At 43.7% G+C, this 26809-nt stretch overlaps 1 protein-coding gene across 1 annotated transcript in view; it reads right to left on the bottom strand.

The window, feature by feature from the left end:
- kif6 (kinesin family member 6) overlaps positions 1-26809 on the bottom strand; it is a 522710-nt gene that overhangs the window by 13511 nt on the left and 482390 nt on the right. Inside the window, exons 20-21 of the mRNA XM_048531738.2 lie at positions 12569-12658; positions 10652-10758 (exon numbers count right to left, since the gene is read on the bottom strand). Coding sequence (XP_048387695.2) covers positions 10652-10758; positions 12569-12658 — 197 coding nt within the window. The remainder of the gene's footprint in view (positions 1-10651; positions 10759-12568; positions 12659-26809) is intronic.

Here is a 26809-nt window from a genome sequence, read left to right on the forward strand (position 1 = left end):
CTGCTATTCTCTGAAGTAATGTTTAATTTTTTAACTCTCGTTTCTCTTACTACTTTATGCATATGATTTTTTGGACCTAGGTACCTTGGTATCTAAGATGGAGTAATGTGTGGCAATGTTATACACTTTTTGCTATTCTCCTGTACTTCTGTACTTGAGTACATGTGACAATAAAATCTAAATCTTGCAACAAAAGCTAATATGTCATCTGGTTTCCTAATTGTTTGCTGTATCTGCAGTGTTCCCTGCATGTGCTCATCCAAGTCTTTGTGAACATCAACATTTGAAAGTTCCACTCATTTTTAAAAGATATTTTGCTTCTTATTATCAAAAGAGACTATCTCATATATTACACTCTGCACCTTGATCCCCTGCCATTTCACCTGCCTCAATCTCTCTGCAGCATCTTTGTAACCTCCCAGCTTACATGCACATCTCAATATGCATTGTCAAGAAAACTAGATCATTACTGTCAGTCTAAGGCCTTTATATAGATTTTAAATATCAGAAGCTTTTAGCATTCCACTAGTTACAACTTCACAACTTGCAAATGCCCTGTTTATCCAGGCTCACTGCCTCCTGTTGAATCTCCATTCCAAAGAAGTCATATTGGATGCTGGCCAATCGGTGAAACATAAACCGAGACAACTTTCATTACAGATAAAAATATTAACAATTCAGTTTAACAGCACCTTCCACATTCCGGTCTCACCTCTTCCTGTTAATCAATCAACCCGTTTGGACAAGCTGTGACTCACCTTGAAAGGCCATCACTTCCTTAGGTGGGTCTTGAACTTAGGCCAGAAGTAGAGACATTACCATTGTACTACTGGACTCTCTCTTCTCTTTTTGATGTACCCAGTGAATTAATTAATAAATAACTCCTGATCACATGTTGAATACATTGTTGTAGCAATACATTCTCCTCTTTGAATCAAATTTTTGAAGGCACACAAATAGTCCCCCTTGAACAAAATTAATGGAAAGTATTTTGTTTCAGCAGCTAAGTTACTTTTAACTACCTTTTTTTGAAATTTTCTTGGCTTCCTAGGCCAAAGGTCAACATTTATTATTCTTTCCCATCAAGAATATGATAAATCCTGCTGGAGTTGAATTGATGTCTGGAAGATTGGCATGTGGAGCATCACTGAAAGGGACTAGCTTCAGATCTTCTGGGTCACTCAAGCTGCAAACCTGATTATGTGTTCTTCTGAATTTAATTTTAATGAAAACAAAAAAATGCTGGAGATCACAGTGGGTCAGGCAACAACCATGGAGAGAAAGCAAGTTCATGTTTTGAATCCAGATGATTCTTCATCAGAGCTGATGTGAAGTGTGGAAGGGGCAGCATTTAGGAAATAGTGTGGAGGGGGGAGCTGTGTTGGAGTGCTGGGAGAGAAAGGATGTTGATAGTTAAGATCAAGTGATCGGAATGTGTTTCTTTAATTTTTTAAATGTTTTATTTGCCCCCAAGATTTCTTCAGCAACAGAGTGTGTCAGAATAGTATTCAGTTGCAACATGTCATCAAAGGCATGTCTAGTCCAAGTACACAACCAGTTTAACTGTTCAGTCCATCTTCTTCACTGGCCTGTTTCTTTTTAAGTACAAAATTATATTCCTGCGAGGATCTCTCCCAAATATGGGCACTTTTCAGAATAAAACTATTGATCCAAAATCACTCTTGACTTCTGTTGTTTAATATTTAATCCCGTGTATTCAAAGGCTTTTTAAAGCCTGACTTCCAATGTTAAATCCCCTTTGTATTCATCTGGTCATACTTCTTTCAAATGCCACCTCTCCGCAGAAAATTATCAACATACATCAAAAAGTTGCCAGTCAGTTTCTCTCTGTGAAACCTACCACTCCTGGCACCTTACCCTGTAACCACAGGAAGTGCTACACCTACCCCTACACCTCCCCTCTCACCTCCGTCCAAGGCACCAAACAAATCTGTAGGGGCCCAAGCTATGCCTGCCTCTTTGTGGGATACGTGGAGCAATCCCTCTTCCGCAGCTACACTGGTACCATCCCCCACCTCTTCCTCTGCTACATTGATGACTGTATCGGTGCCACCTCGTGCTCCCACAAGGAGCTTGAACAGTTTGTCCACTTTACTAACACGTTTCACCCCAACCTCAAGTTAACCTGGACCATCTCTGATACCTCTCTCTCCTTCCTGGACCTCTCTGTCTCTATCTCTGGTGACTGCCTTGACACCGACATCTATTTCAAGCCCACTGACTCTCACAGCTACCTAGACTACACCTCCTCTCACCCACCTTCCTGCAATAATGCAACTTCCTACTCCCAATTCCTCCGCCTCCACAGCATCTGCTCCCAGGATGGGGCATTCCACTCCCGAACATCCCAGATGTCCTTTTATTTCAAGGACCACAAAATCCCCCTTCAGTGGTTGAAAATGCCCTCGAACACACCTCTTGCGTTTCCTGCACCTCTGCCCTCATATCCCCTCCATTCAATAAAAACAAAGACAGAATCCCCCTTGTCCTCAAATATTCCCCCACCAACCTCTGTATCCAAAGTATCATTCTCCGCCACTTCCACCACCTGCAATCTGACCCCACAACCAAACATATATTTCCCTCCCCACCCTGAGATGCCTTTGGTAGGGACCATTTTCTCCGCAACTCCCTCATCCGCTCCCCTAATCCCACCACACCTGGCACCTTTCCCTGCAACCACAGGAAGTGTCACCTCCATTCAAAGCACCAAAAACATTGCCCAAGAACATTCCACGGTCTGTTTTAAACTGGATGCTTCCTACTTTCAAAAAGATGGACGGAGAAATACCTCACCATCACTGCACCATTTAATCCAAAACCACCCTTTGTTTCACTTTTATTGTTTCCCTAATGTATCACCTGCTTTCTTTTGTGTTTTCAAAGATAAAACCATAGATAGTTATAGCACAGCAAAAGGCTATTCAGCCTATTCTGTCTGCATGGGGAATAGAAATACTTCACTTTGAAATATTTCACCCGGAAAAAATGTGGCTTTTAAATTGATTGACTTACATTCCCATATTGCGAATGGGGTGCACAAATCTTCAAGACCACATTTACTGCAGTAGGGAACTCCACTGTAACTTCTTGACTAAGGTCTGCAAATATTGTGGCATTATTTATAAAATGGTGTGACAGGTAGCCCAAATAATAATAGGCTACTCAGCCTGACTTCGTTAGTTGGCAAATCACCAAATCAATACTGAGAGATGGATTAACTGTGACTTGGAAGGTACAGGCTCATCAGGGAGAGTCAGCATGGTTTTGTTCAAGGAAGGTTGTGCCTCACTAACTTAATCAACTTTTTTTTAAGGAATTAATGAGGAGGATTGATGAAGGTAATGCTGAGGAGGTTGTCTACAAGGATTTCAGCAAGGTACTTAGTGAGGTTGCCAATGGCAGACCATTCAGAAAAATAGGGGAATATGACAAGTTGGATCCAAAATTTGCTCAATAACAGGAAACAATGGGTAATAGTCGACCAATGTTTCCTCGAATGCAAGGCTGTTTCCACTGGTGTTCCATGGGGCTCAGTAACAGATGCCTTGCTGTCTCCAGTACCAATGGGCAGCACGGTGGTTCAGTGGTTGGCACTGCAGCCTCACAGCGCCAGGGACCCGGGTTCGATTCCAGCCTCGGGTGACCGTCCGTGTGGAGTTTGCACATTCTCCTCGTGTCTGCGTGGGTTTCCTCCCGGTGCTCCAGTTTCGTCCCACAGTCCAAAGATGTGCTGGCTAGGTGGATTGGCCATGCTAAACTGCCCATAGTGTTCCAGGGTATGTCAGTTATAGGAGGATGGGTCAGGGTGGGATGCTTCAAGGGACAGTGTGGACTACTTGGGCCAAAGGGCCTGTTTCCACACTGTAGGCAATCTAATCTATTAATGATTGAGATTTAAATGCGGGTGGCATGATTGGGAGATTTGCAAATGTCAGAATGAAGAGGGTGGTCGTGACTGCAGGATTATATCAATGATTTGACTGGGTGCATGGAAAAGTGGAATTGGAATTCAATCCAGAGAAATGTGATGCATTATGCTTTTGGAGAAGAGAAACAAAGCAAATGAATACACAATAAAACAGGGAGGGTACCGCAAGAGGTTGAGAAGTGAGGGACCATGGAACACATATCTAGAGGTCCTTGAAGAACAGGTGGAAGTACTTGGGTTGCTTTCCTTCATTGGATGAGGTATTGGACACACAATCAAGGATGAAAGGCTGGAACGATATAAGACACTGGTTTACCAACAGATAGGGTGTTGTGCACAGTTCTGATCACCACATTATAGGAAGGACATAATCGCTGCAGAGAGAGTACATAGGGGATTTGCAAGAATCATCAAGAGCCAGTGCTTGAAAATTGCAGCTACGTGTAAAATTTCAGCAGGCCACGATCGTCTCCATTATTTCCCAGGAGACTGAAGGATGACTTAATTGAGGTGTAGAAAACAATGAAAGACTTAGATGAAGCAGACAGGGAAGACATATTTCCTCTCATGGAGAGACCAATTATCAAAGGGCCACAGATTTAAGATAGGATTAGAAAAGGTTTTTCACCAAGAAGGTGGTTGTTTGGGGCTTAGAATATGCTGTCCAGGTTGGTGATTGAGATGGAAACCCTCGAAGCATTTAAAAGAAGACATATGGACTTGTGCTGTAACTTCTATATGATTCTAAGCCCTTCTTAAGTGCTTGGTGTAGCATCAAATTCTATTACCTTTTCAGATTCTATAAGTGTACAATCAGTGTCAATTATCTTTTAAGAATGCATGCTAACAGTTTGGCTGTAATATTACACTTTCCATCATTAACTATAACCTTACCTGGACCATTCCATTCATTTTTCCCCTTTTCTCCTATTATATACATGCCCTGCAACTAAAATTTGTTTCTGTTGGCCTCATACAATACCATAAGCCTTGTCAAATTTTGCCTGAAACCTCAGTCTAAATGAATATTGCTTTTCTCCCTGCATGCAGTGCTTGGAGAAAGTGCATCTAATTGTAGTCCCTTCACAAACTGAGCAACAATCCTCGTTACTAAAGAATGTTTTGGATGTCTTCTAAAAAAAGTAATATGAACTGTAGCAACACCCCCAACCATTTTCATTCACAAAGACTGCACATGCCAAGGCAGATGTTAATTTACAATTTTGTTGGTCTACTAGGATTTTCTGAAATGCCTCATCTTTTCCTGTGTGATTTCTTTCATAAAGCAACTTTCTGCTGCTGTGTTCCTTAGCATAATTTATAGACTTTCACACATAACTTTAAACTATCTAGCCTGTCAATGAAACTGAAACCAAAACATCTATCTTTGTTCACGGAATTTATTTTCTTCTCAGTTTTACAGCTCCTTCCATACACCAGACCCACTTGCACCTCTTTACATGCAGCCAGTCATTTGATTAATTAATTAATCCCAATCACTGCTTTGGCACTCCATCCCCACAGAGTTAAACATTCACTTCCCTCCACCACATATGTACAAATGTGTACCATCTTCAGGATCCATGACAGTAACTCTCCGAGCAACTCTTCAACAGCATCTTCCAAACCCATGATCTCTACCATCTAAGAAGTATAAAGGAAGCAGCCAAATGAAAATATGGCTGACTATAAGGTCCCTTCCAAACCATATATCATCTTAATTTGCTTCGCTGAGTCACCACTGCTCCACTGTGCTCGGTCAAAAACCTGAATCCCCATCCTAACAGCATTCTGCCATGATAAGTGCCACCATCTTCTCTCTGCTATTGTACAGACCTCCCACCAAGGGTCATGCTCTATCTCTCTCATTACTGCATGCAACATCCTCCTCAGTCGCTCTAACCCACCCAATTTCACCAGACCACCGATGCTGCCTCTGAACTATCAATTAACTCCATGGGGGCATCTCACCCACCTGTACTAACTGTGCAACCCACTTTCTTCTCACTCCATCCCCTCTATCTCTCAACGCTCATATTCCTTGAGAAAACTGCCCACAATATGGCAAAAGCCAAAGCCGGTGGTGGGATACCAACATTCAGCTCCGCATCTGTTCTGTGGAGAGGATTCTCACCCTCATTGCCCCAAATGCCCATGGCCCTGCACTGACCGCAGATGCTGCCTTTGTTACTGCGCAGTGACTGTGGACTGAAGGTTGACTCCCTTGGCCTGACTGATGACTACTCCTCTTAGAGTTTGACACATGGCCATTTGTTTGAAGTATACAGTGTGTTTGCCGTACATGCTACTGGCACATAATGCAGGTGTGACACCGACATAGCAAGATGCCATGCAACAGCATGTCCACCCCTTTGACTGATGACTGCCAACAACCATGACCATCTTCCGAGCTTTGTGTCTGCACCAAAAGGCAAGACGGAATACAGTGCTGAACACAGAGAACACTGGAGAAACTCAGCAGGCCTAGCATCATCCGTGGAGAAAGAAATAGAGTTAATGTTCAAGTCCATCATGGCTTCATTAGAGCTACTGGAGTATTGTATGAACCCATGGAAGTACTGTGCACTTGTTTGCTCTGGCTGAGGGGGCAATGAGCTAAAAAGCGAGTAATGGTAATGGCAGGAAATGCTGTGAGCATCCAGGGAGGCATTAAGTGAGGGAGCAGTAAGAAAGCAAGTTAAGAGCCCTGAAATATAACCTGGTGAAGTATGTGAGCTGGGTGCTTGCCCGAGTGCACAATGTCTTCGCAGCAGCACTCCAATGGAGTTTGCTGGCGCACTCCAAAGTGCAGCATGAAAGTGCAGAAGTGGACTCTAAGAGCATTGGAATGTGCCATGATCATGCATTGTGGCTCGCATATGTTACATGCAGGCATTCATGAATATGGTGTGAGCCCACTGCCCTTGGAGCATGCCCTGAGATCTTGGTGCTCAGTGCAGAAGACAGAGGGCCAGAGGAGCACGTGGTGAGTTAGAGTCACTTAGAACCTCACTCTGTCGTTTGGCAACTTTTGGCATCTAGTTTATATATACCAGGTGGAAGGATAAGAACTTACATATTAATGAGTTAAGATAAAGTAATAATGACAGGAATAATGAGAGATAGACATTATTAATAGGTATCTTGCACTCACATGTGAGAATCTTGTCTGGACATGCAGAATTTGTTGGGAACACATTTTCCACCTGGCACCAATTAAGGCCTGGCTTGACTTCTCACACAATTCTCCCAAATCTTTCACCATAGCCAATGTTGTCCATGGCCTGGGAAGTTTGCACCCCTTACATTCCTTACTCTTATCAGCCTCATGGCTATTTCTGGTATATAATTAGTGTGTTTCACTGGTAAGGCGGAAGCAAAATATTTGTTTGACATTTCTGCAATCCCTTATTGAAATAAGGGACCAATGTTTACTTTCGTTGCTCTCCTTTTTTGTGCTTGTAAACACTTTTATAATCTGTTTTAACATGCCTTACGTTAATTTATTTTCTTTCTTCTCTAAGAACTTGAAAATATTTCCCATTTCACAAAGACTACTGATCTACACTCGCTGCGGATTAAAATTCTAATCCTTGTGCTCAAAGTATTACAGGGCCTTGCCCCTTCCTATTTCTGTTGGCCTATTCAATTTTACAACCTCCAGAGAAATCTGCATTTCTCAAATCTAATTTTGTGCATCCCAGTTTCCTCACCCTGCCACTGGGAAGCTGTGCTTTCAACTCTCTCAAAGCTAGGCCCCCTTTTTTTTCTAGCTCTTTCTTTTTGTCTTGAGAATATCACTTATAACCAACCTCTTTGACTAAGCTTTGGGTCATGTGCCTGTTTTCTCCTTCTTTGGACTGGTACCAATTTTCACCTGTCTATATTCTCGTGAGCCAACTTGGATCGTTTGGCCACACACTATTGTCATGAAAAGTCAAGATATAGGATTACTATCCAACAGAATGTGAACCTTAGTTCCAAACCTCTGCAGCCAAATCCTGGCAGCTACTCAGGTTCCTAGATTACTCCACTTAACAAAACACAAATGTAGATAATTAATGAAGGCTACTAAGAAGAGTGAATGAAGGAAAATGATCCATCAGATTCAAATGAAATGTCAACTTCTTCAATCCTTTAATGTGTTTGTTGCTTTTTGAATTTTGTCATTTCTGCAATCACCCACCGTTGTTTACTCAATGCTGGAAGCGTGTGACAGATTAGATAGCAAAGCACTGAACCATTCGGTGATAACACCATCTGTTCACAGGCAGATAGCTGGGCAAATGGAAAAATCAGATGTGGGTGTAAAGAAATATCCTCAATGTATGAATAATCTGATTGCTTTCTCGCATCCTGGGCTATCAATCCTTCCTCTGTGCATAATGAGAAGTCACTCTGCAATGCTGTTGCATGTAAGAGTTTGAGTGCTGTAGGTGAACAAGCTTCACTGATGTGCGCTCTTTTGGTGACCTCCAAGATGTTCAACCCTTGCAAAACACTTTCCCTTGTTGCTAGTAGGCTCCTAAAGGTTTTGGTTATAAAGGTAGTGTGCAACTGAGCCACATAGATCAGAGGGAGGTCACAAGTTTGCATTGTGTTAGGTGATCTCAAGGCAGCAGTAGGTATATTACAATTTACCTCAGACAGAAAACTAAGCAGGAAAGGAAAAGTGCTGCCTATTTTTCTGTTTCTTGGGTAAATCCAACTCCAGCCCAACATACAAAACAATATTTTTAGGGTCCAAATTGACATTTTAAAATGACAAATTAAAATTGCTATGCTACCTCACCCCTCTGTGATTTGACACAGGAACAAACTACTCTATATTGCTGAAAAAAAAACTGTGTTGCTGAAGACTACATTTTTGAGATACTTTGTCCTTCCACAGTAATTTCAGGTAGACCAGGCACCAAAAACGATGACCTTTGATCCATTTGTGAGTTTGTGCGATACTATAATTATCTGATTAGCATAGCCATTGTCCTGCACAATAGCTCTGATGCACTTTATTTCTGTGTTGAGTTTGTGAGGCAAGCAAACAGCCAAGCTCCTTATTATAAAAATGTCTATTCATCATCACAGGATTAAAATCATTGCTTGGTTGCACAGAACCTAAGTATTGCAGAAAAGAGATAGGTTTTGCCAAAGTATCAGTCAAGCTCATAACATGATACTCTGGTGCTTCCCGGGGTCAAAATCAACCTGACAACTAATCAGTACTTCTTTTCTGCTGCAGTAAAGCAAATGTGCAAACTCCTTGCCCAATTGCCCAGTTTGACAATTGCCCAAGGCTGGAATCGAAACCAGGCCCCAGACACTGTGGGGCAGCACAGTGGCTCAGTGGTTAGTACTGCTGCCTCATGGCGATAGAGATCTGGTTCAATTCCACCTTTATCAATTGTCTGTGTGGAGTTTGCATATTTTCCCCATGTCTGCATGGGGTTTCTCCAGACGCTCAGGTTTCCTCCCATAGTCCAAAGATGTGCAGGTTAGGTAGATTGGCTGTGCCAAATTGCCCATAGTGCCCAGGGATATATATGTCAAGGTGGATTAACCACAGCGAATATAGTGTAGGGCAGTTGGTATGGGTGGTCTGCTCTTTGGAGGGTCAGTGTGGACTCAATGGGCCAAATACCCTGCTTCCACACTGTAGGAATTCTATGAATATCGCAATTGTTTGAAACATGGCATTCTTGCACTTCTCCTGATGAGTGCAAGATGAAAAGAGTCAGCAATATACCTCTCTTTTCAGCAATATTCAAGCTCTGTACCATTAATTGCCTCTTTGTTTATCTGAAACTGTATGGTATTTTGCTAACAAACTGTACAATGAATGGCTAAAGCATAAAACCAAACGATACCTTGATAGAAGTAGTGGGAAAAGCAAAGAAAATCACCAGAGAGAAAGGGGCAATGAACGTAAATATGTTTAGAAGTTAATTAAAAGGATTTCTTTGCCAATATGTGAGATGCACACAACGATCATTGTTGCATTGTTACACTGCATGGTGAAATATCTATTGGAGTGGGCAATGGTTATTGGTGTGGGGGGAGCTTTCTTTTTCTTGGGGTGATACGCAGTTTAATTTATTGGTTTTTTTAAATAAAGCATATAATTGGAGTCATTGGTGATAAACTATGAACACAATCTCTGTAAAACAAAACATTTGAATTATGAACATTATTAATAACAAAGGGGACTGAAAAACCACAACTCTCTCGCATGCCCTTGAACAATGGGACCACTTGTGGACTGCATCCTGGCTGTTTCAGGAATGTTCTTGGGGCGGGGGGGGGGTAGGGTGGTGAGCTCTTATACGGGGCAAAGCTGACAACTCAGCGAGACCAGGCATTTGACATCCAGCACAATTGCTGCACATCTGATGGGCTGTAGACTAGACAAGTGAAAATCTGAGAAATGTTCTAAACATTTATCAGCTCATTTTGACGGTAGGCAAATGCCTTCTGCTGCATTGTATGTCCAAATTCCTCTGATAGGAGCTTGAGGTGTGTCCCTATTCATCTGGTTACACGCCCAATCTATTAAAATTAGGCAGCTTCCTACTGGTTTGAGCTAGGGTCGGCACTGCAATGAACAACCACAAATGCATTTTGTTGGCCCAGGAGTTTTTGTGGCTCCTCTCCTGCCCTTTCCCCACCCTTTTTTTAAAGCGCGCACTCACTCTTTGGTCTCACCTTTCTTCTGCATCAGGTTTTGTCTTGCTCGAACGAAAGCGAGAATATCGGCATCAGTCTGACCATCACCAGTCAGGGGAATGGATGAGTCATGATTTGAAGGCAAACTAGGTCAGGTGAATGGTATACATGAACATTAAAAAGATTAGAATAATTTGTTACAACAGAAAGACAAAGTCAATTCAATGAAGAAACAAGTGCGTGTGAATGCACGGAACATAATGATTTGTTCCTGGCCTGAAAGGGCCATAAAACACATCAAGATTCAGATTTTCACAAGAGGAATATCCATTAAATAACAACTTCTGTTGCACAAATTACAGGCGTTCTCCTGTAACACGATTATTGTGTTCATGTGTAACCACATGCTATAGAAAATTGTATTACGTGAAAATTGCTATACTGTACGGTAGTAGTTTCATGTTATCCAAACATTGTCCATTATTCACCAATCGCGTTACAGCCAATTTGCATTAACCAAATGTGTTATAGCAGAAATACCTGTACTAGCAATATACAGTAGTAAAATAAAAACTGTTTTTGTTAGCTATTGTCTTCTTTTTATATCAACTGAGTTTGGTAAATTGGTTTTGGATTTTCCGCCTGTTGATTAAGACAAGTGTGTGGGGAGATAGGCTGAGACAGTAATATCCCAATAATTCTGAGATAACAGGATGGCAGGTTGATGCTTTGGGTAGGGTCTTTCATCAGGGCCCAACACGGGATTTCTAACTCTGGTTGAGTGCATTCATTTAGACATCAGCACTTGACTTCCAGCCTCAAACCACTCCTTCCTCACACTCCTGCCAATATGTTCAACATCTTGACACACTGCTTTCTACATCAGTCATAGGGGTTTACAGCATGGATGCAGGCTCTTCAGCCCAACTTGTCCATGCTGCTAGAACTGGGAAATAATTTTTGTATGTAATTAGGTTTGTCTTGGCAGTGGTGAAACTGCCATTTGCCCCATCTCTCAAATTGTTACATCTGATAAATGAAAATTCAGAATGAAAATTAAATAGAATTTTGTTTAATGTCCACCATGGCTTTTTTCCTTAATGGCTCAAATCCATAGCCTGCAAAATAATCTCCTGTTCCCAGGGATTACGGGTCAATCGTTAGCTATGGTGACCTGAATCCAGCTGCTTTCTCTTTCAGTGACCTGCTGTATCCTGCACCAACTCCACAGGGCAATAATGTCCTGCCTCACCCCAAGAAGAGATAAATTAACAGAGCCTCCTCAGGGACAGGGAAGTTGGGAATTATAGCATGAGGTTGTGGACATGCTCGGGGGTAAATACTCTTCCACAGATTCACCGATAAACTTGCTGTTTAGGAAAAAGGGTATGCTTGGGTCCATCCTGTTAGCTGCTGTTCTAGCTGTTTACTGTACTCTATTATATTATGTGCACTGGTGTGCAATATTTGCACCATCACTGGTACTGCCTTGATATGGAAGCTTCCATAATCACAGTTATAACCCATGAATGGCGGTTTCCAACACTGGTTCCTCCTCACTGCCCACTGCGAGCATCCCTGGACTGTACCGTTTCCTAACAGGAGGCTCCTGTCCAGGAAATTCACAGGCAGAATTGATCAAAATAAAAGTGGTATTCTCTAGTCCGACTGGAGTTGGACATCACAATTTCCACACCTTTTCGGAAAATCTGGGTAATTTGCATTACGCAGCAAGACATGATCTGCAATACAACACCTTAAAGGAGCAAATTCGAACTGGGAGTAGATAAATTCCTTTAAAGTTAACGGCTACGATGGGGTGTAAGCAGGGGAGTGGGTCTAATTGGAAAGCTAATTGGAAAGAGCTGCACAACACAATAAGCTAAATGTCTCTTGTTTTTCTCTGATTGTGTGATTGGTTAGAAGCTAATTCCAGAATAAAAAAAAAGATTTTACCTGTGGTCGGATGAAGCAAGTTTGCAGGTCCTGACATTGTCTTGAGTTGCAGAATCTGTACTCATATAGCCACTACTTGTTTCAATGCCGCTGGAAACCACAACAAAAACCAGAGGAACAATTAATATACAAAGGTCAATGTTGAAATCTACATTTTAAATACAAAATGAAAAATTCCACAAAGTTTTCCTTTAATTTTCAGCAAGAGTTAATATGCTGGTCATTCAGCAACAAACATTCCCCATTCTCCAACATGCAATTCTTTAACAAGTCTGGTGCATCCTTCGTTCACATCTGACCCAGCAGGTTAATGTCAAGGTACAAATCAGTGTCAGTAGATTTTCATAATTCAGAGATGTTTCTCCTGTGACAGGTGGCTAGTATCAGGAGTGAATATTGACTGTCATCAGGAACCAAAGGACTGAATAGTGAGACAACTAATTGAACAGAAATGAATCGCTCATCACCAATTCTGCAGTAATGTGCAGAATTTTACAGAATGTTCAGAATGTTCTGAGGAAGGCTCACCGCACCCGAAACGTTAACTCTGATTTTTTTCTTCACAGATGCTGCCAGACCTGCTGAGCTTTTCCAGCGACTTCTAATTTTGTTCAGAATTTTACAGGTCCCCATTTATCAGAGGGGCCTGGAAAATTCCGTGGGTAACTTTAGCTAGCTCACCTGCCCATTCCCAAACTTGTTCAATTTCACCACTGTTGGGCACTTTGCATGACCCAGTCAAACCCGTAGCTACTGGGAGGAAGTTGGTATCAAATGTGAAGTTGGGAGGAAGGTGAAGGCAGCCCTGATCAGGTCTCTGGCAGGATTGGGCAGGGAAAGTGCCTTGTGTTTGACATAGAGAAAGGAAAGCGTCGAGGTCCTACCAGCAGAATATATGGACCTGGAATTTAAATTAGGAAGTAGGACCTCCAAGGTAGTAATCTCAGGATTACCACCAGTGCCACATGCTAGTGAGAGTAGAAATAGTAGGATATGTCAAATGAGTTGGTGGCCGGAGGAATGGTGCAGAGCAGAGAGATTCAAATTCTGGGGCATTGGGAATACTTCTGAGGTAGGTGGGTCTAGTAAAAGCAGCATCTGGGCAGGGCTGGAACTAATACTCTCTGTCAGGGAATTTGCTAGTGTAATCGGGGGAGTTTAAACTAGAATGGCGGGAATGTGAGTAGGGAGACAGAGGAGGGGGAAACCAGGATAGGAACAGAAGACAGAAAAGTAATAAGCAAAAGTGGAAGGCAGAAAGAAACATGAGAGAAAATCAAATGGGATCATAGTGCAAAATAAAGGTAAGGTGACTAACAAGATTTTAAAAATGCATAATATCTTTGTGCCTTAATGTGTGGAACATTTGTAACACAGAAGGCAAATTAGCAGCGTATACAGATATAAATGATTGTGACATTGTCTCAATAATGGAATCATGACTGCGAGGTGGCCAACCAGAGGAACTGAGCCTCCAGAGGTATTCATTGTTTGGGAAAGTCAGAAAAACAGAGAGAAGGTGGGTTAGTGTTGCTGATAAAGGCTGTTTCAATGCAGTAGAAAGGAAGAATTAGAAAATCATAATGTGAAATCTGTATAGGTGGAGATAAGGAACACTACGGGGCAGAAAATGGTTTTGGGAGCATTGGATGATTTTAATTTACAGACAGATCAGACAAAACAAACTCACAATGATATTGTGGAAGAGAATTTCCTGGGCAGTGTATGCGATCGTTTTTTAGACCAAAATGTTGAGGAACCAACTGGGGAATAGGCTAGAGACAATAGGAACTGCGGATGCTGGAGAATCCGGATAACAAAGTGTGGAGCTGGATGAGCACAGCAGACCAAGCAACATCTTAGGAGCACTACTACTGGATACTGTGTAACAAGAAAGGGTTTGTTATTAACAATCTTGTTTTGTGGTATCCCTTGGGAAACGGCAACTACAATATGAGATAATTCTACACTAATGGGGTATGAAGTGGCTGAATCAGAAACTAAAATGTAAACAAAGGACACCTATAAAGGAATGAGGTGTAAAGTGGCAATGATGGCTTGGAGGACATGACTTAAAGGATTGATGGTGGACAGGTAATGAATAATATTTAGAAAAATGCAGGTATGAAGTACACATATTATTCATTCCTGTCTGGCAGAAAAACAAAAGAGGAAGAATGCCAAGTGCCTCCTACAAAAAATTATGGATAGTATTTGATCCAAATAGATATATAAAATTAGTAAAGACAAATGTGGGTTCCTGATAGTCAGATGATGAGGAAATTAGAGTGGTAAACAAGGAAATGGCAGTGGAATTGAAAACATATTTTGGTTCTGTCTTCAGAGCAGAGAGCACAAATAACTTCCCAGAAGTGGTAGGGAATCAAGGATCTACTTAGCAGGAAGAGTTGAAGGAAATGAATATTACAAAGAAAATAGTGCTATGGGAATGAACTCAGTTAAAGGTTGACAAATCACCCTGGGTCTGATCATCTATATTCCAGAGTACTAAAGGAAGTAGTCCTGGAAATATTGGATGCATTGGTGGCCGTCTTCGAAATTTCTAAAGACTCTGGAGCAGTTCCTACAGATTGGAGGGTGGAAAATGTAACCCCATTATTGAAAAAAGGGAGGGAGAGAATAATTTGGATACATGTGAGGTATTGCATTTTGGTAAGGATAGGACTTATATGTATAAAAGTACAGCTTGGTGTAGTATTGTAGAACTGAGAGAGCTCAGGATTCATGTACACAGTTCTTTGAAATTGATGTCACAGGTAGACTCGGTCATTCGGAAGGCATTTAGCATGCTTGCCTTCATTGCTCTGACCTTTGAGTACAGGAGTTGGGATGTCATGTTGAGGTTGTTCAGAATGTTGGTGAAGCCTCGTATGGGGTACTATGTAGGAAGGATATTATTAAGCTAGACAGGGTTCAGAAAAGATCTATCAGGATGTTGCTGGGAATGCAGTTTGAGTTATAAGGATAGGCTGGATAGGCTGGGACATTTCTCATCGGATCAAAGGAGATTGAGGTTTATGAAATCGTGAGAATTTCAAGGCTAAGGGTGTATTTTTAAGGTGAGGGGAGTAAGATTTAAAAAAAACATAAGGCAACTTTTTTACACAGTGTGGTTTGTGTGTGGAATGAACTTCCAGAGGAAACATTGGGCATGAGTACAGTTACAATATTTAGAAGACATTTGGATAATGGATGAATAAGAAATGTTTGGAGGGGTATGGGCCAAGTGTAGACAGGGGGACTAGTTTAGTTTGAGGCTCTGGTCAGCATGGATTGGTTGAACTGAACTGAAGGGTCTGTTTCTGTGCCGTAAGACTCAATGATTCTCAGCACAAACCATCAGCCTAACATTAATAGTATCAGAGATAATGGGAACTGCAGATGCTGGAGAATTCCAAGATAATAAAATGTGAGGCTGGATGAACACAGCAGGCCAAGCAGCATCTCAGGAGCACAAAAGCTGACGCTTCGGGCCTAGACCCTTCATCAGAGAGGGGGATGGGGAGAGGGAACTGGAATAAATAGGGAGAGAGGGGGAGGCGGACTGAAGATGGAGAGTAAAGAAGATAGGTGGAGAGAGTATAGGTGGGGAGGTAGGGAGGGGAGAGGTCAGTCCAGGGAAGACGGACAGGTCAAGGAGGTGGGATGAGGTTAGTAGGTAGATGGGGGTGCGGCTTGGGGTGGGAGGAAGGGATGGGAGAGAAGAAGAACCGGTTAGGGAGGCAGAGACAGGTTGGACTGGTTTTGGGATGCAGTGGGTGGGGGGGAAGAGCTGGGCTGGTTGTGCGGTGCGGTGGGGGGAGGGGACGAACTGGGCTGGTTTAGGGATGCAGTTGGGGAAGGGGAGATTTTGAAACTGGTGAAGTCCACATCGATAGCATTAGGCTGCAGCGTTCCCAGGCGGAATATGAGTTGCTGTTCCTGCAACCTTCGGGTTGCATCATTGTGGCAGTGCAGGAGGCCCATGATGGACATGTCATCTAGATAATGGGAGGGGGAGTGGAAATGGTTTGCGACTGGGAGGTGCAGTTGTTTGTTGCGAACTGAGCGGAGGTGTTCTGCAAAGCGGTCTCCAAGCCTCCGCTTGGTTTCCCCAATGTAGAGGAAGCCGCACCGGGTACAATGGATGCAGTATACCACATTGGCAGATGTGCAGGTGAACCTCTGCTTAATGTGGAATGTCATCTTGGGGCCTGGGATAGGGGTGAGGGAGGAGGTGTGGGGGCAAGTGTAGCATTTCCTGCGGTTGCAGGGGAAGGTGCCGGGTGTGGTGGGGTTGGAGGGCAGTGTGGAGCGAACAAGGGAGTCACGGAGAGAGTGGTCTCTCCGGAAAGCAGACAGGGGTGGGGATGGAAAGATGTCTTGGGTGGTGGGGTCGGATTGTAGATGGCGGAAATGTCGGAGGATGATGCGTTGTATCCGGAGGTTGGTGGGGTGGTCTGTGAGAACGAGGGGGATCCTCTTAGGGCGGTTGTGGCAGGGGCGGGGTGTGAGGGATGTGTTGCGGGAAATACGGGAGACGCGGTCAAGGGCGTTCTCGATCACTGTGGAGGGAAACCTGCCTGCCCTGGTCGACCCATCGTCTCAGCCTGCTCCTGCCCCACCGAACTCATCTCCACCTATCTGGACTCCATTTTCGCCCCTTTGGTCCAGCAACTCCCCACCTACGTCCGTGACACCACCCATGCCCTCCACCTCCTCCAGGACTTCCAATTCCCTGGCCCCCAACACCTCATCTTCACCATGGACGTCCAGTCCCTGGACACCTGCATTCCGCATGCAGATGGCCTCAAGGTCCTCCGCTTCTTCCTGTCCCGCAGGCCCGACCAGTCCCCCTCCACCGACACTCTCATCCGCCTAGCTGAACTCGTCCTCACCCTCAACAACTTCACTTTTGACTCCTCCCACTTCCTACAGACTAAGGGGGTGGCCATGGGCACCCGCATGGGACCCAGCTACGCCTGCCTCTTTGTAGGTTACGTGGAACAGTCCCTCTTCCGCACCTACACAGGCCCCAAACCCCACCTCTTCCTCCGGTACATTGATGACTGTATCGGCGCCGCCTCTTGCTCCCCAGAGGAGCACGAACAGTTCATCCACTTCACCAACACCTTCCACCCCAACCTTCAGTTCACCTGGGCCATCTCCAGCACATCCCTCACCTTCCTGGACCTCTCAGTCTCCATCTCAGGCAACCAGCTTGTAACTGATGTCCATTTCAAGCCCACCGACTCCCACAGCTACCTAGAATACACCTCCTCCCACCCACCCTCCTGCAAAAATTCCATCCCCTATTCCCAATTCTTCCGCCTCCGCCGCATCTGCTCCCACGATAAGACATTCCACTCCCGCACATCCCAGATGTCCAAGTTCTTTAAGGGCCGCAACTTTCCCCCCAGTGATCGAGAACGCCCTTGACCGCGTCTCCCGTATTTCCCGCAACACATCCCTCACACCCCGCCCCCGCCACAACCGCCCAAAGAGGATCCCCCTCGTTCTCACACACCACCCTACCAACCTCCGGATACAACGCATCATCCTCCGACACTTTCGCCATTTACAATCCGACCCCACCACCCAAGACATTTTTCCATCCCCACCCCTGTCTGCTTTCCGGAGAGACCACTCTCTCCGTGACTCCCTTGTTCGCTCCACACTGCCCTCCAACCCCACCACACCCGGCACCTTCCCCTGCAACCGCAGGAAATGCTACACTTGCCCCCACACCTCCTCCCTCACCCCTATCCCAGGCCCCAAGATGACATTCCACATTAAGCAGAGGTTCACCTGCACATCTGCCAATGTGGTATACTGGATCCACTGTACCCGGTGCGGCTTCCTCTACATTGGGGAAACCAAGCGGAGGCTTGGAGTCCGCTTTGCAGAACACCTCCGCTCAGTTCGCAACAGACAACTGCACCTCCCAGTCGCAAACCATTTCCACTCCCCCTCCCATTCTCTAGATGACATGTCCATCATGGGCCTCCAGCACTGCCACAATGATGCCACCCGAAGGTTGCAGGAACAGCAACTCATATTCCGCCTGGGAACCCTGCAGCCTAATGGTATCAATGTGGACTTCACCAGTTTCAAAATCTCCCCTTCCCCCAACTGCATCCCTAAACCAGCCCAGTTCGTCCCCTCCCCCCACCGCACCACACAATCAGCCCAGCTCTTCCCCCCCACCCACTGCATCCCAAAACCAGTCCAACCTGTCTCTGCTTCCCTAACCGGTTCTCCTTCTCACCCATCCCTTCCTCCCACCCCAAGCCGCACCCCCATCTACCTACTAACCTCATCCCACCTCCTTGACCTGTCCGTCTTCCCTGGACTGACCTATCCCCTCCCTACCTCCCCACCTATACTCTCTTCACCTATCCTCTCTTCACCTATCCTCTTTACTCTCCATCTTCAGTCTGCCTCCCCCTCTCTCCCTATTTATTCCAGTTCCCTCTCCCCATCCCCCTCTCTGATGAAGGGTCTAGGCCCGAAACGTCAGCTTTTGTGCTCCTGAGATGCTGCTTGGCCTGCTGTGTTCATCCAGCCTCACATTTTATTAGCCTAACATTAATAGTTTGTTTTTCCTTTATTCATTCACAGGATGAGGGCATCACTGACTGGGTCAGCATTTATTGCCCATACCTAATTGCCCAGAGGGCAGCTAAGAGTCAATCACATGGCTGTGGGTCTGGAGTAACATGTCGGCCAGACCAGGTCAGGATGGCAGTTTCCTTCCCTAAAGGACATTAGTGAACCAGACGGGTTTTCCCAACAGTTGGTAATGGATTCACAGTCATCACAAGACTCTTAACTCCAGATATTCACTGAATTCAAATTCCACCATCTGCCATGGCAGGATTCGAATCTAGATCTCAAGAGCGTTACCTGGTTCTCTGGATTAACAGTCCAGCGATAATACCACGTGGCCACTGCCTCCCCACAATAGTGGGGAACATGCTAGAGGTCATCATAAAATACAGTTAACAAAACATTTGAAAAACATTAATGGGATTGGACAAAGTTAGCAAGGGCTTATGAAAAGCTAATCATGCTTAATGAATCCACTGGAGATATTTTTGAGGATGCAACTGGTGGAAAAAAAGGAGAACCAGTGGATGTGGTGTATTTGGATTTTCAGAATTTGTTTGAAAAAGTTCTACATAAGAGCTGAGAGGGAAAATTAAAAACATGAATTATGGTCATACATTGGCATGGATTGAGAATTGACTGACACACAGGAAATGAACAGTGGGAATAGAACATAGAACATTACAGCACAGTAAAGGCCCTTTGGCCCTCAATGTTGTGCCGACCTGTCATACCGATCTCAAGCTCATCTATCCTACACTATTCCATGTCCGTACATATGCTTGTCCAATGATGACTTAAATGTACCTAAAGTTGGCGAATCTACTACCATTGCAGGCAAAGCGTTCCATTCCCTTACTATTCTCTGAGTAAAGAAACTACCTCTGACATCTGTCCTATATCTTTCACCCCTCAATTTAAAGCTATGCCCGCTCGTGCTCGCCGTCACCATCCTAGGAAAAAGCTCTCCCTATCCACCCTATCTAACCCTCTGATTATTTTATATGTTTCAATTAAGTCACCTCTCAACCTTCTTCTCTCTAATGAAAACAGCCTCAAGTCCCTCAGCCTTTCCTCGTAAGACCTTCCCTCCATACCAGGCAACATCCTAGTAAATCTCCTCTGCACCCTTTCCAAAGCTTCTACATCCTTCTTATAATGCGGTGACCAGAACTGTACACAATACTCCAAGTGTGGCCGCATCAGAGTTTTGTACAGCTTCACCATAACCTCTTGGTTCCGGAACTCGATCCCTCTATTAATAAAAGCTAAAACACTGTATGCCTTCTTAACAGCCCTGTCAACCTGGGTGGCAACTTTCAAGGATGGGTTTCTTGTTGTGTCCCACAGTGCTTGGACGCCAACTATTCACAATATATATAAATGTCCTGAATGAGGAAACCAAATGCAGTATATCCAAATTTTCTGATGATACATAATTAGTCAGAATTATGAACTGTGAGCAGGATGCAGGAGACTTTAAGGTGATTTAGACAAGTTCAGTGAATGGGTAAACACATAGCAGATGCAGTACACCATGGGTAAATATGAAGTCATACTCTGTGGTTTGAGAAATAGGAAGGCAGAGTATTATTTAAATGGTGACACATTGGGAAATGTGGATTTATAAAAGAATCTGAGTGCCTTTGTGCACAAGTTGATGAAAGTGGAAAGGCAGGGGCAGCAAGCAATGAGGGAAGCAAATGGTATTTAAGAGGATTTCAGTTCTGAATCAGAGATGTTTTATTCAGTTATACTGTGCCTTGTTGAGACCAATCCTAGAGTACTCTGTGCAGTTTCCATCTCCCTCTCTGAGGCTAAAGTAGATAGACTCTTGATCAGTGAGATATTCAAGGGTTGTGGGGAAATGGCAGGAAAGTGGATGAGAAGAATTAAATCAGCCATGATCATATTAAATGACAGAGCAGGTGTGAGGGGTTGAATGGCAGATTCCAGTTCCTATTTCTTATGGTCTCCTGAAGGATACACTTGCCATAGAGGGAGTGCAATGGAAGTTCACAGGCTGAACCAGGGAGGGCAGGACAGTCCTATGAGGAGAAAGTGATTTGACTGGGCCTTTATTCACTAGCATTTGGAAGGATGAAAGGGCATCTGCTGACTGAATAGCAATTTATTGACTTGGATTGTTTTGCTTTTTGTGAAGAGGACATAGCTCGGCAATTTTCCACATTATTAGGTAGATGCCAATGAGGACAGCTTGGCTCGGGGCATATTTAATTCTGGAGCATGTCTTCGGTGTCATTGCTGGAATGTTGGCAGGACCTACAATCTTTGCAGCATCCAGTTCCTTCAGCCGTTTATTTATTTCACATGGCCAGAATTGAACTTGCTGATGACATTTGTGATGCTGGCAATTTCAGGAGGAGGTTGAAATAGATCATCAACTTGGCATCTCTGAATATGGTTGCAAATACTTCAGACTTGTGTTTTGTACAGATGTGCTTGGTGTCCCCAGACACTGGTAGTATCAAGAGGCAATGCAGGATAGTTTGATGCCGCTGTAAAACATCCAGCAGATGGCAGTACTAGTACACACTTGATCTCGGCACAGATTTGGAACTTTGCTTGGGGCGAACTGCATGCAAGGGCTTCTTTGATGCCTCTCACTGTAGCATAATGTCCTGAATTATTTAGCAGCCATTCTAGGCATTGACAATGGAGGGAATGAATGTTTAAATTGGCGGATATGGTGCCAATCACTCAACACTGTTGAATGTTGTTTGCTCTGCACTCCTGTACTCCATCACACTCCTGACCCGAACATTTTAAATGATGGGCAGGCTTTAGTTGAGTTAGGAGGTGAGTTACTCACTGCAGAAATTCCAGCCTCTGACCTGTTCTTTTAGCCAAAGCATATCTTATGACTAATTCAGTTCAGATTCTGATTATTTAAAATTAACATTTGACTTACTATCAGTGGACATATGGATGGGTGTAGAAGTGTTTCTGAATTTCACTCTTGAAGGACCTGGCTCTAGTTTTCAGGCCAGTCACCTATTCGCAGACTCCCCAATGAGCAGAAGTTCTTTCTCAGTATCTAGCCAATGTTATTGTTTGAATTGTTAGAAAACATCAATGAAATCACCCCTTTATCCTGGGAAGGTAAACGTGAGGCAGTGCTGTCATGCCAGGGGGAAGGGAGCCAGAGCAAATGAGGCTGGAGATTTATTGGAGCTGACTGGGCTGCTACAGAAGTTTGGTCATTAGAACAAAGAACAAAGAAAATTACAGCACAGGAACAGGCCCTTCGTTGGTCCAGATCCTCTATCTAAACCTGCCGCCTATTTTCCAAGGATCTGTATCCCTCTGCTCTCTGCCCATTCATGTATCTGTCTAGATACATCTTAAATGACCCTATCGTGCCCACCTCTACCATCTCTGCCGGCAACATGTTCCAGGCACCCACCACCCATTGGTAAGTCTTTAACAGATGTTGAAGGAGAGTGAGTGAGTTGAGTTCACTGAAATAGGCAGTAAGCATTACTCAGAAGAGTGAACTAGGGGAGGTCTCTGAAGCATGCAGTCAGCGTCACTGACAGGAACAGATGAAGTTTCCACCACAAGGTGGGGGGGGAGGGAGGCGGCAGCACCAGCACCAGCACCAGCACCAGCACCAGCACCAGCAGGGAAATAGATTGACAGGGGGATCCCATGTCAGGCAGGCAACTTTAGTTTGGCCCATTCCCCAAATCTGCGCTGTTTCAGTCACCTGAGTCATCTGGAAGCTTAAGGTAAATCGAGTCTGCAGGGATTCCATGCATAAAACACTGGATATGGGTGGGAAGAATGTACCGAGCATTGCCTTCATCCAAATGGCCACCTTTGTGTGTGGCTACATCAGATTGTGTGTCAGACCTCGTACGCAAACACCAAGGGTCACTATGTGCTGAGGTTCCACCTGTCCCCAGTGTTATGAAGAATGGGAGTAACAGGGCCGTTCCCTATCACATGTCCTTAGTGGAGAAATTTGCAACGAGATACACCATTGACCACAAGTCCATCAGGAAGTGATCAGCACGCAGAGTCCTTAAACCCTTCGGGGAAAGAACAGAGTGGATCCTGTGGCGTGGTTCCCTGAGCAGATTGTTGAAGGCATTTGGCAGAAAGCCTCATCACCAGAGCCTTCTAACAAGCTCCAAGACATCGCCTGGCTGGTGGTGAGAAGGGAGAACCTGTGAGATCCTTTATGTACACCCAGTCTGATTTGCGCCACCTCGCAGTGCCCTCTAAGTGGTTGTGGTTGAGGTAGAAACTGTCACACATCTCCTTTTGGAGTGTGTCTTTATGAAGGAAGTCTGGCCGAAGATGCAGTGGGTTGTGTCGAGGTCATCCCAAGCAGCTCCATGGGGTTCTGTGCTCTACGGGTTGTTCCCCAGGCCACACACCGATACAAACATCATCTGTGCCTGGAGAAGCATCAACTAGTGAAAGATGCTCTTTGGTCTGCCTGAAACATGTTGGTCTTCCAGAACAATGAGCCGACCCTGACTGAGTGTTGTAAACTGGAACATTCCAAGGTCCTGGTGCTGCCAAAGCGCAGTGGGGAAAGACCACAGTCTAAGGTGTTTTTGCTGAAGGTAAATGGGGACCCATTCAGTTATCAGACTCTCTTAGTGCCTCAAGTCTATGTAAATATTAGTTTTGTATGTGCAAGAGAGGTCTTTGGTTTTTTGGATAGAGTCAAAGTCCAATGGTTTGTTTATTTACTTGACATGCAACTGCATGGAACATAACTGCTTTTGTGGCAATAAATGTATACAGAGAGATCTTTTATAAATAAAGTATAATTTTGAAATGGAAAGAAAGCAACATTATTGAGAGAAGCTGGCAAGAAAAGGACCCCTTAGCAGCCAGTCAGAAACGGATCTTGATTCAGTGAAGCTGATTGAAATGGGTTCTGCAGTATAGGGAAAAAACTACTGTTTGGTAAATGGTCTCTGGTAAGTGGTTAAGGTATTTTCAATTCTTAAATTTTAACATAGTACACAAATTAGTGACACAGTTAAAAAAATATAAAAAGCCAAAAACCGTAAGTGAATAATATAATTAAACCTTATTAAGGATAGCTGTTTGGGTCATGTGTTATGGCTGCAGCATGTAGGAGCTCCTGGGTACCACTGTGATTCAGGGCAAATAGAGCTACAGTAAATGTACAAAGTTCATGCAGCTTTAGCTAAATGTTTATCAGCTAGAGGCTGAACGATAGGCGCTACACTCCATCCAGGAGGGTGAAGGTTATCTGGATTCTTTGTACAGGAAGCAGGATAGGGTGCTATTATTTGGTCACTAGTTACGGACAGGTGGGTGTGACTGCGAATGAGAAAGGGAAGGGGACCAAGGGGTTAGGAAGGTAAGAGTGCAGGGATGTCAGCTTCTCCAATTATCTGTTGGACTGAGGTTCCCTCAGCCTGTTTGGATGAGAAAGGATGGATGAGCAAACTGAACACAGCACAATGGTATGGGAAGCCAAGTTGGGGGAACAACAAATATTGCAGTCATAAGTAAGTATTACAATGTGAGAGATTGACACTACTGTCTGCAGCAAAAAGCGACAGTCAAGACAGCTGTGTTGCTTTTCTGGTGCCGGTGAACATGGGAGCAAGGCTCTAGTGTTCAGAGTTGGGAAGGAACTTGCGTTGGGGAATGAGGATTCGGTGGTTGAAGTCATGTAGATAACAACGACATAGGTAGAATGTTGCAATCTCTGGTTGTGACCTAAACCATGTGAAAACTGTTGAGAAAAGCATCAAACTTAAGCAAACAGCTGTACAAAAATGATTGTCAAACCACATGATTGGTCAGAATATTAAGAATGACAGAGAATGGCTAAAAGGTTAATCAGGAGGAAGAAACTGGAGTACGACAGGAGGTTAGCCAGGAATGTACAAACAGACAGCAAGAGTTTCTACAGGTATTTCAAAAAGGAGAGGTGTAAATAAAGAGAGTACTGGCCTTCTAGAGAGTGAGAATGGGAAGTAAATAGTAAATAATAAAGAAATGTCAAATGAAATGAAAATATATTTATCTTCTACCTTCCCTAAAGAGCTTACATAAAAAAGTTTGAATAATAGCCATAAATCAGGATGTAGTTGGGAGACAGGAACTCTGGAAAATTATAATCACTGGAGAAAACAGTATGAATCAAACAGATGGAGCTGTGTGCTGACAAATGTCTGGGCCGGACTGATTTCAATGGATCTTGAAAAGGAAACCTCTGAGGTATCAAATGTGCTTGACATTAAGTTTTCTAAAATCCCCCAAATTCTGAGAGTGGAAAATAGCAAATATCACTTGTCTGTTAAAGCAAGCAGGAGATGTTTTGGCAGATTAGCTTGACAACTGTCATGTACAAGGTGATCGAATAACGGTTATGGTGTGACACTTAGAAAAATACAGTGTAATCAGGAAGAGTTTAGAATGGTTTATTGCAAGGGAAATCATGTTTAACCAATTTATGAAACTTCTTTGAAGGAGCAAGGTACAATACTTGGATTTCAAGGGTACATTTAATAAGATGCCAAATAAAAGGTTATTGTGCAAAGGTAGAAACTTGGGGTGGATAGACTAGCTGGCTGGCAGCAAACAGTGAGAATGCATAAATGAGTCCTGGTCTGGCCAGTAGGATGTGATAAGTGGAGCCCTGCAGGGGTTTGTGCTAGATCCTCAACTTTTTATAATTTACATCAATGATTAAACAAGACGGGTGAAGGCATAGTGGCTAAATTCACAGAAGGTACTAAGACAGGTCAGAAAGTATGCTAGTGAAGAAGATATGAGAAGTTTGCGGATGGCTAAAATCAGGAGAGTGTCATAAGTAGTACAAAGGAAGATGTTTGTGTTGAATGAAAGCCAATTATTTAAAACACATGATATCAAAGTTCATCAGAATAGTGTCATAGGCTCAATCACCTTCAGCTGCTTCTTCAAAGATATTCTGTCCATCATAAAGTCAGAAGTGGAACAGTTGCTCTGGATTGCAACACAGTTTTTTCATTTGCAGCTCCTCAGATAATGAAGCAGTATATACCCGCATGGAACAAAGCATGGGCTTGGACTTTGGCTGCTATGTGGCAAGTAACATATACATTACACTAGTGTCAGACAATGACCACCTCGAACATGATGGAGTCTAACCATATTTACTTGACATTCAATGTTGTTGCTTCCAACACATTAAATATTCACTCTTTCCACAAATGATGCATTAAGGTTTATTTATGTTCCTTCTATAAGATGCACTGCAACACTCACCAAGGCACCTTTAGGTTCTAATCCAAGACTTTCTATTGCCAAATAGAATAAGGACAGTAGAAGAATGGGTTTACCAACACTTCCAAGCCCTCTTCCAAGTCACAAATCATCCTAATTATAATTAAATTGCTATTCCTTGACAGTGTGGCAACAAAATTTTGAAACAATGTTCCTAAAAGAATTATGCCATGCACTGCATGACATGGACTGTAACAGTTCAAGAATGTGGATAACCACCTTCCCAAGGGCAATTAGGGTTAGGCAATATGTGCTACAAATGATGACAAAAACCTACCAAAGTTAAGACTCTATCTTACAATCAATTTCTAACTAGTCTTCCTCAGTCTTATATTTAAAACT

Source organism: Stegostoma tigrinum, chromosome 4 (genome assembly GCF_030684315.1).
Source record: "Stegostoma tigrinum isolate sSteTig4 chromosome 4, sSteTig4.hap1, whole genome shotgun sequence".
Lineage (NCBI taxonomy): Eukaryota > Metazoa > Chordata > Chondrichthyes > Orectolobiformes > Stegostomatidae > Stegostoma > Stegostoma tigrinum.